The 10,788-nt window shown below is 41.4% G+C and overlaps 1 protein-coding gene across 2 annotated transcripts in view; it reads right to left on the bottom strand.

Moving 5' to 3' along the window:
- Positions 1-237: 237 nt before the first annotated feature.
- The window catches only part of Oat (Ornithine aminotransferase precursor), a 76,223-nt gene continuing 65,672 nt past the window's right edge, over positions 238-10,788 (bottom strand). For both annotated transcript variants that reach the window (XM_075676866.1, XM_075676867.1), the window contains 2 exons: positions 9,228-9,366; positions 238-476 (listed from right to left, as the gene is read on the bottom strand). In XM_075676866.1, the coding sequence (XP_075532981.1) occupies positions 313-476; positions 9,228-9,366 (303 nt within the window). In that variant the 3' untranslated portion in view covers positions 238-312. The remainder of the gene's footprint in view (positions 477-9,227; positions 9,367-10,788) is intronic.

The raw sequence follows: 10,788 nt of genomic DNA, 5'->3' as shown, positions 1-10,788 counted from the left end.
CGGCACTTCTTTTCTAGCATATACCTAATTGCTGCCTCAGTTTCTTATTGTTTGCTTACCATATTCATTTTACTGCTTGCTTTTGTCAGAGGATATTTAATGAAGTCGCAAAATGTTGAAAGGATTCTGAATGCTGCATTTAAGGTATATATGCAAGAAAACATGCTAACACTGGTATTATCCCTTATTGCACATGTAATGTATGAGTTCCTAAAAGCATACGAGTGATGCAGCAACTGAAATTCAAGAACATACGTTTATTGGATGCTTATAGCATTGTTGAATGAACAAACAAACCATGTAATATCACTGTCACTTCATGCTTGCCATTGTTTCCCCAATGATTTCAATGCACTGCCGCAGTTCCTTTTCAGAGATAACCAAGGGTGGTGCCAGACGTATCTTGTCTCCATGAGTTGGTTTAGCAAGAAGGCCATTTTCCTTTAGCTTCAAGCAGATTTCCCAGGCATCGAGCCCTGAAAGAAAAATGTGACAAGTGCTGGCCATTACACTGCTAGTGCTATGCTACAACATATTTCACAAGCTAACAGCTTTCAGTCAATGAAGCACACGCTCCAACTGCTTTCACATGCCAGATTAGAAACTCAACTTGTATCACTGGGTGCTGAAATATAGTACCGTTCAAACGAGTTCAATGGCAACAAAAATTTCAGTCCTCTTCTACACAGGCTAAGTTCAAAATATTTTGACCCTTTATCTTCCAGACGCAAGCTCATGTACGCATTCAAATAGATTCATTATATCATTTATATTCTAAACTGAATCATGCAAGTCCAGAGGAACAGACTGTTAAACTACTAGATGGTTTGATACATGTACGGGGACCATAGCATTTAGGAAACGTCCTTGGCTTTCTTTCTTGCCTGCCTCACTAAGTGCTACAGTCCCACAATGTGTCCAGGTTTTAGTTCTATTTGCTTTGCTCACTAAACGCAAACTGCTCATCAGATCATTTCAGGTTAGGGAGCTGAGACTTTGGAGCTTCATGTGTAGGTTTATGCTCTGTTGTTTTCCTTTGGTAATAAATATGCTTTCACACAATAAATTTTACATTTTACATATGCAGGGATGGAAGTGGCTAAGGGAGTTTTGAAGCACCTCTGGAAGCAGCAAACTTGGCACATTGGAGCAGGTTTGGAGTGGGAATTGTTCATTTTGGAGCTGAAGGTAAGCGCTTTGGAGCACGCTAGGTTAGGATCAACATGAGTGAAATTCAGACAAATCAAGAAAAAATTCTTTATTTCACTTTGCAGAACACTATTAGGTTACGGTGAATCAACACTGTGGAAGCCCTCATGGTGGAGGAAAGTTTACTAAAAAAAATAAATATACACCTGACAAAGGAAACCTACACGAATTTCTCGGAAACCACTATTAAGTTGCACACTAGACATGCCAAGTAAATGTGGCCAAGAAAAAACAAAAAAACAAGGGATTTACGTGAACAGCACCTATTATTTGTTGATAGGCTTTTGATATTGCTAGTCAAGTTTTATTTTTCGTTGTGCACAAGCAACTAATATTTAAGATTCATTAGGTAACATTTTTTACCTCACTTATTGGATAAGCATATTGGATAATTTAAACTCTAGGTTCTTTTAAATCCAGTTATCGCTGATGTTTCAATGTCTTCCACAAATTTTTACTGACATCTCGTCGTTTAGATCCCTTCATAAAGTTCGTTTGTTAGACATATTCGTTTACGAAAAAACAAGAAATACTGACTGTGACAACAAACAACACCTATCAACACACAGTGAATGTGGTTAGTGTAATGCCCTCAGTTATTTTTTACTGTGATAGAAATTATATGGATACTCCAAATATATTTTTGCCATCGCCGTGATGTTCAGTATAAAGTCCAAGGGCGATAACACCGTCACCGCGTGCCGTATACTGTATGTGTGAGTGAAAGCCTGCGAGGGTCAGCTGACAATCGCGGCTCAATCTCGAGCACGCAAAGGAGGAAAGCGGGGAAGAAGCGCGCCATCTTCCATCGCTCGCGAGGCACTGGGGCAGGTCAGGGACTGAACGGGATGGCGGTTCTACTCCAGTCGCTCCTGCATGTGGCGTGACGTGCGGGCGCCCATATCTCGAAAGCGATCCAAGATGTGGACAAAGTGCGCGGTCACACGGGCCTCATCATCAAAGCGATCTGTGATAGGTACAAAGTGTGCAGAGTGCTGGTAGCTTCGTATGCGCTGTGCTTTTGATGCTTAGTTCATGAGGAAGCAAGACTCAGCACGAAGGCCGAGTCCCTCGCTGCTGTTGCTACGCTTCAGTCCAGCATTTTGACAACAAGTTTCCATGGTCATCGAGTGAGATGTGTTCATATTTACCTGTGCGTGCATAACACCGTGCTTGTTAATTTAGTTATTAAGCAAATGTTTACAAGTTTCACAGCTGATAAATCTACTATCTTTAATTTGTATAGCTATCTACTGATTTTCTGTCGCAATCGATGCTTCGCCTTTCAGACGAAGCTGTCACTTTTTAATTCTTGGCGACATTCAGGTGGCATAGCAGAGTACCACAAAATAAACATGAAGCTACTGTGTTGGTCATTGCATGTTTGCCAGTATTCCACGTAACTTGGCGGAGAGAAATTAAAAAAAAAAAAGCTGAGACATTTGTGAAAAGAATAAAGAGAAAAAAAAAGTGCTCAGTAGCTTTCCGATCAGCATCCCCGAACAATATTTTGCACAACCTCGATTATTAGGGCTGCCCCATAAAGACAACTTAAAACTGCGACTGACATTTTGAATGCTAAACATTGGTTTCTTAAAAGTTTTGGACTTGATCAGCGCATGTTGCATTGTGAAGATCATTGCTGCAAATGCAATTTCTGTCGTTCATGCGTTCTCCAACCCTTTACAGCCGCTATTAGGCCGCAACGGTAGACTAAAACGGAAACTTTACATCTTCGTTTGTGGCCGCAAAAGTCTCGTTTTGTATGGTATGCCTGCGCAGACTATAGAGTAACCGGAGTGCAAATTTGAGTGCTGATTACGGTTGCCATTGGATATTACTGGTCAAGAAGTTTCACGAAAGCAAGCAGCTCATTTGTCAGAGTACCACACTACCATCCCGGTAACCAGACGTGGTGCATGTACGAAATACATTTTAACGTTACACGCATAGTGTTCGCTATTAATCAATGGAGATTTCCCAATAGGGCGTACAAGTGAACTTTAACATGTATAATGACAGATCATACGATTTATTAATTCAGCTGAGAGCGCTGTTTTTTTCTTTCCCGACTGTACCATAAAAAGAGCGTCAGTTCAAATCATCTTTAGCTTGTCCGCATATTACGCAAACACGCAAGACTTATATAAAACATTTGTAATGCATTGTATAGCAAAAAGGATTTTAGTTTTCCTGCGGCCAAGTTACAATGCTCCACCAAACACGCCTACACTCCAATGACGCTGAAATGGATTACTTTAGCTTCGCTTCCAGGACTAAATGCTAGCCAACACATGGCTGTGCAGTTGCCACTGAACACGATCACCCCGCAAAATTTTACAACTTAATTTGAAGTTAGCGTTCTGGCATAAGTTGGCGCAGCTCAGTGTTTTGGCACAAGATGGCACATTTGGCACAGCACTTCCACCTCTGCATTGTGTTGTGGAAAAGCGCTTTCAGAACAAGCGTGCTCCTTTAATGTATGGATAAATATGACAGTTGAACCACAATACATTTTCCTCACAGAAAGTATACAGAACTTGGCATAATAAACAAACTTCAGGAAATTTTTCACAAGAAAATTCCTGTGAGGGGGGCTTACTAAAGAGATGCATTAAATGATGTTAGACTAGTAAGGTATATCTTCAAAGCTGAGAAAATGTAATTATGAGGTTTTACGTGCCAAAACCACTTTCTGATTATGAGGCACGCCGTAGCGGAGGACTCCGGAAATTTCGACCACCTGGGGTTCTTTAACGTGCACCTAAGTCTAAGTACACGGGTGTTTTCGCATTTCGCCCCCATCGAAATGCGGCCGCCGTGGCCGGGATTCGATCCCGCGACCTCGTGCTCAGCAGCCCAACACCATAGACACTGAGCAACCACGGCGGGTAAAGCTGAGAAAATGAAGTCATATCATTGTATGAATTTCACACCCAAATCACGACCAAGGAAGGACTGGATTCAAATGTACATATATTTTTATATATGTCAGCTGAGCAACAGAAGATGCAAGATATTTGTTAAAACTAAATTGTCAACTGACATATCTATATGATCAATTTTCTAAAGAATATTGATTGATACGATTGATATTTGACAGCAAAAGAAATATCTGAAAGCAGATCAGCAACAAAACACCACAACAAATGAGGAAGACTATGCCTGCTCAAGTAGCTTCATATGACAGCAGAAACGGTTAAGTGCCAGTATTTGTGCCCACCTATATCAATTCATATGTATAGACTTCCGTTAATTCAACTCTGGCTAATTCAATTTTTCAGTTGAGTTTATCCTGACCAAAGGTCCTGGCAGGTGCCTGTATATGTATATGGGCCAAATTTTTGTTATTTTGATCCTGAAATAGCCCTTCGCTAGAAAATTACTCACTTCACTGGTCAGAACACATGTGCCTGACCCCAACAATGACCACAATTGTTAATGCAGCAGCTGCACACAGAATCTGTATTAACAGCACTAGGGGGCAGTGAATGCATTCAATGTGCAGGGGTGGGACTGCCCAAAGTAATTTTGGAGCAAGTAAATTTGCTGTTTGGAGCAGAAAAAAGTTTATTTTGGAACAGCTTGCAGCTGAATAAATTTCATTTTGGAGCAATTTAGAGCAGATAAAATTTCATTTTGAAGTAGTTTGGAGCAGGCCAATCTGAATTTTGGTAGAATAATGGAATAGTGCACTTCGAAACCATCATGGAATACAGAATAAACTAACATAAGCGCTATACTGCAACTGTCTTAAGCTGAATTTTGAAGCAGATTACCAGGATACTGAAGTTGTCTAGTGCATGCAAATTTCGGTAATAGTGCCTGTTGATTTTTAATTACTAGTATCAATCACAAAAACATGCATTCCGCAATAGCGAGTCCAAAATTTCCAGAAGTAACCCAAGACATTTTTTTTCAATAGATTTTTCTTTTATGCTTGCACAGTGTTGGTGAAGTGCCTGGGAATGCACTTCACCAGCAGACCGTACAGAGAAGCCAAAGTTATGAGCTACTGTGATATACTGAAAGCCATTTCTACATAACAGAAATAGTTCCGCCTTGCCACAAGCCAATCAGAATGCGGGGCGGTAGAAGCACGCTTTGTAGCTACAGCGTACTAGAATATGGAAGAGCGGGTCGCACAGCGGCACGGCGCATGCTTTCCAGTAAAGCCGAAAACACTGGTGGCACTATGGTCAAACTATATATTCGCGCACCAATGCTCATGATGATAGCGGAAAATGTTCACAAATTATGTAGTCCAGTCGTCACGGTAATATAATTTCTGAGTTACCATATGTCACTGCAGGCCCAGAGAGACGCAATCGACCCTGGGCCAGTGTAACATAAAACTATGTATTATGATCTGTTTTTACTCCAAATCCACCATTAGCCCTTCATTATAGATCAAAATGGCTCAGGCCTCTCCCATATGGGCACTAAAACAAATTGGAATAGTTTTACGTTATACCAGCCCTGGGGACAGTGGCTCCCAGCCGCTGAACCCGCTGCAGCACTTTCAGGATTGATTCAGGAATGCAGGATTCTTTCGCATTCCACGAAATCAAAGCTTTGGCCGGCACTTCATTTCCATAATTACTGCTACACGTTTGTATGTAAGCAGATGTACTGTCACGAACAATTGAAATGTGGATAATAAATCACAAATAGAACACCTTTCTTAAGTAATAACTCGCTAGTATGATCTCATGTTGCTACTCGTCCGGTTGAGAAAGGTGGCATAGGGCTGGCACTACTCATGTCGCTACTTATCTGGTTGACAAAGATGGCATAGGGCTCACACTAAGGTTGAAGCTAAAATTATGCTGACATTGCATATTGGCAGATATATATATGAAAGAATGCATTCTAGTTAGCCCCAACTTGTTTAACTACCATACTCGTATAGCCAGATACTTTATCATTCTCTTTCTAGGTATGGGTTTATGAGGTGGTTTCAATCTACACAGCAAATAATCACATGAAAGCACTATCAGCATCAATTCAAATGCAAACCATTTTGAGACTATTTCAATGCCTTATTTTGTTTCGAGTTTGGGTGAAATTGAGAACATTTGTAACAGCGACTTAATTCAGACTTTGAAACGTATGCATGGCACTACTCCTTGCTTAGAGACTAGCTGCCAGTCAACGTCCAATTTTTTAGACTCCCTAGGGGCTGTGAAAACATCAGAACAAATGAATGCATGCACTTTACTGCCCCAAAAGTTCAAATCACCACAGGCCCGGCCAGAATAGCTCTGAAGGCCTGCCAGTACACTTATTAGGCGTATCTTAGCTCGTTAGTAATTACCCGATTCTAACTACTGAATCTTAAAGCGAAGCTTTTCTGCCTCTTCTCCAGGATTTAGCTTTTATCAGTGCTGGATTGCTGGCTATATTTGTGGATAATCTTGTTCTAACGAAATCATGAATATAACAAATTAAATTAAATTCCCCATCTAATCTTCATAAAGGTTGATACTGCCATACAGTGGAATCTTGCAGATACGTTTCTGCATAATATGTTTGTAAGGATGATATGTTAATATATGCTAATATATGATATGATATATATGATATAAATATGATAATATATGCCTCCACCACTTGCGAGACAGCTGTTAAGCCTCAACGGTTTATTGCCCAGGTTGCGCGCTGAAGACGATAACGCTGCTGGCCATGATGATGAATATATACAGATGAAGAAGCTGAAGGGGTAATATAATGCTAGCACTTTTTTCTTTTCCCAGCCAGGGTCCCATAGGAACAATGTATTTTCAGACGGTTATTGCGATCGCATTTTCACATGAAATTGGATGATACGACTGCAGAAGTGTTTCTTTTTACTGGTATTTTTAAAGCTCATAGCTTCAGATTCCAGTGCACTAGGTTAAATGCATTCAGATATGTGTCGTACTTTTCTATGCATACACCTCCCCCCATCAACATTCCTCCCTCAATAAACATTACACATCGCCTTCGTTCTCATGAAGCATCAGTTAACAGCTAAGCAGGGTGGTTTGCTAAGTGAGCTGGTGCTGTTGCATCTCAAAACAGCAATAGGCATTCTTTGGGTGCTTCCCACAAGGCAACCCTTTCACCAGCGCCCGCCGTGACCGGAAGATAGCAACAGGGCCAGACACTGTTGACAGGCCAGCAATGAAGCTCCCTTTGAGGGGACAATAACCACTGCATTCCGTGGAAGCAGTAACGACCGTGAAGGCCAGGCACCCGACCCTGACATGCTGACTGTCGCGAAGAGCTCCCTAATTGCAGATTGCAGTGCTCACACAGCCACTCATCGACACGCCAACATAGCCCCAGCCAGCTTCCCACAGGTACAGGAGGAAATCTTCATTTGTACTGCAAGAGGTATGGCTGCAGCCCAGACTTTCCACATGTGTCGATCATAGATATGGAGTGAAATAGACCGGAAAAGGAGCTATGTGAAGCTTTCCATATTGGAAAATTTTTCACAGAATTGTACGTGAATGAACCTCTTCTACAGCTCACCGATAAAGAGCTTGAATGTTTAAACCAGACACTAAAAAAATGTAAAAGCTAAATTCTAAGGTTTGATGTGCAACAACTACAACATGATTATGAGACACGCACACCATAGTGAGAGACTCCAGAAAAATTTTGACCACCTGGGGTTCTCTTATGTGCACCTAAATAGAAGTACACAGGCATTCTTGCATTTTGCCTCCATTCAAATGCATCCGCCATGGCCAGGATCAAACACGTGAATTCTTGCTCAGAACTGCAATGCCATGCTACCATGGCTGGTTAAACCAGACACTAAAGCTAGCATGCTGAGCATATGTTTGTTGCTATTTAATGACTATTCTTATTTTTATTTTTTTTGCACATGCACAGCAGCGATCAGTGGCATTTTCTTCAAATTAAAACTGAGTTGCAAGTTCAGCATTCTTTCTGTGTTCTCCTCGTACTTGTGCTCGTGCCTTTTCGCCTTGCTGGAATCACCGTACCTTTCTTAGCTAGCAGCTAAAGGCGACGAGGCTGCGCTCGCATCATGCGCTACTGCTGCTACCTCACCAATTCAAATTAAATTAAGTCCCATCCTTTAGGTTTCAGCATCGTGCTAAATCTGTATGCATGTTTGTTTTTTGTTTTTTTTTTCAGGAATACTAGTCCAGAAACTGCCTGCAACATGAAACAGAAACCACATTTGCAGCATTAGCAAAAGCCTAATCAGAGCCGGCGTCACCACCATTGGCATAGCAAGATGGCGACAAAACAAATTTTTGTGTAGGATGGTGATAACACGTTGCTCTCAGCCTGTAATAATGAAACCTAGCTACAGTATAGCCATATCACACATTTTAAGCGCTCCAGGATGAACTAGCAAAGTGGTTAGTCTACGTGCACCACCATCCAGTTTGCAGTTGAAGGCGGATTGGTTCGTGAAATTGAAATATCAAACGCAATAGACCACAAAGGGAATAACATGTTGTGGTCCTTAGACACAACAAACACAGAAACTGGCAGCAATGAATATTAGGTGTAAATAAATTTCTGTTTTGTGAAGGTAAACCCTGCAGGTCTACATTAGTGGCACAAAATCATGTTCCAAGCTACAAATACTGGCAGTTTTCCTTCAGTCTGATCTCGTTCACCATAATTATTTCTGACTGCCAGAGTCAGAGGCGTGCTACCTCTATTTTTTATGTTATATAATTGGGTGCGAGTTAACTTCAGGTACGCACCGTTTTCGACAACAAATATACAAAAACTGTGTCCATGTTAAGCCTTTGATAGTCACCGCCGTACATGTACAGTGGCAGAAACAAGTTTCAAGTAGTGTTTGCGATAGCAGAGCCATGCCTAATCTTTCTTTTAATGATCCAGTTCATTTTCCACTATTCTGGCCCTTTGCGATTGGTTTAAGTGTAGCTTGGAGATCGCTCCACCACCGTCTTCACAAATTAATCGAAGCCAATTGTACACATTTGTTCACTGAAGTGTGTGAACATGACTTAGATACCCACCTGGTGCCACGATGATTGCATTGAGCAGACCTTTGCCTCGAACTTTTGTCACGAGGTCTTTAGGTAGCTTGCCCAGTTCAGCGCGAAGAATTTCACCAAGTCGCTGAGCATTTTCAGCGAGTCGTTCTTCTTCCAGCACCTGATAAAATCAAGGGCAATATGGGATTGAAGAACATAGAACAATCGCAGACCGTGGAGCTAGTGTAACATTTTTAACAGCTTCAGCTACTAAAGCTTAAGGCACTGAGCTACAACAAGCATAGCAAACAGAAATCAACCTTTTGGAGAGTATGATGCAACTGCTCCACTTTGTACTTTACTAAGGAAATGGGCCTGTTGTGCTGGAATTCTGAATGCACCGTGGTGCAAACAGGTGGCAAATAATGAAGTACACGTCACGGCTTGGCCCCCTGAGTTATGCTGTTGCTGGGGGGCAGAACCCATCTCACTTACTTTGTTTGAACGTTCAAGTTTCATTTCTTTTACTATTAAGATGTTCAATGATTGGGTGGAAACAGCATTTGCATTCACTTCAAGTGGCCCATGCTCCAGCTCTTCAAAAATGCACTTTGCTATTTGCAAACTCTAACCATGCAAAAAATGGGAGCTAATACCTCTTCCAAGGCTCTAAAACTGTGATTGGTGCTGTTTTATAATTCAAAATTGACATGCAGATGAATTTACAGATCTTAAAGTGAGTTCACGAAGCATAGTAAAGTGGCAATAGCTTAGACAATTAAGTGGAAAGCTAGCAGCACAACACAGATACCCGTGAGCCAGCTTGCCAAGGAAAGCAAATCAAAATCTGCTGACTTGTTGGGAGCAGCCAGCTACAGTGGTTTATTTATTGGTTCTTTGTTTCCTTCTCCCCCCCGCTGTAATGCCTTCGGGTGCTGTGGGTATTGTGATAAATAAATAAATACAGTGCGCAATAAGGAGATACTATTAAGTTATGGAGACTTGTGACTTAACATGTATGTGTAAGCAGAGGAATGGCAAAGCAACAAAACAATGAAGCTTGTGCATTCTCGCTGTACGCAATCTCTTATTGAAAAGACAGACAAGCTATCGAGACACACTCAAGTGATTTACCGATGGCCACTGTTGGGAATTCTGTATTTGCCCCAGAAGCATGTGTGTGGCTAACAGTCAGCCAGTGCCAAGACGTACCAGAGCCGATCATTCCGTGTATGAATGCCAACTCCTGATTTTGTTACTTTATTAGATATAACTGATCTGTTGATTGCATCATTGTTCAGGGGCCATAGTTCTGAGGTGCTATGCATAAAGCAAACAGACAAGCCTTGAAATAGTTTGTTTCTGCTTGACGTGTAAATTTTGCAGCGCTAAAAGCAGCAGCAGGGCAAAACTGCATCTACGACTTCTCGTGCACCAAATATATATTTGGCACAGCAGTTTCGTTCCCTCACAACGTACAATGCATGAAACAAGCTTCCGACACATTAAATTCTTATGAATTCCCACCAGAGCACAAATGAGACAGACATACACAGAGCATCTCCATGCATTTTCATTCACAGCAGAGGCTCAGGCTTTACAC

Source organism: Dermacentor variabilis, unplaced genomic scaffold (genome assembly GCF_050947875.1).
Source record: "Dermacentor variabilis isolate Ectoservices unplaced genomic scaffold, ASM5094787v1 scaffold_12, whole genome shotgun sequence".
NCBI lineage: Eukaryota > Metazoa > Arthropoda > Arachnida > Ixodida > Ixodidae > Dermacentor > Dermacentor variabilis.
Note: the sequence above shows the minus strand (reverse complement) of the source record. Positions and strands in the feature narration are given on the sequence as shown.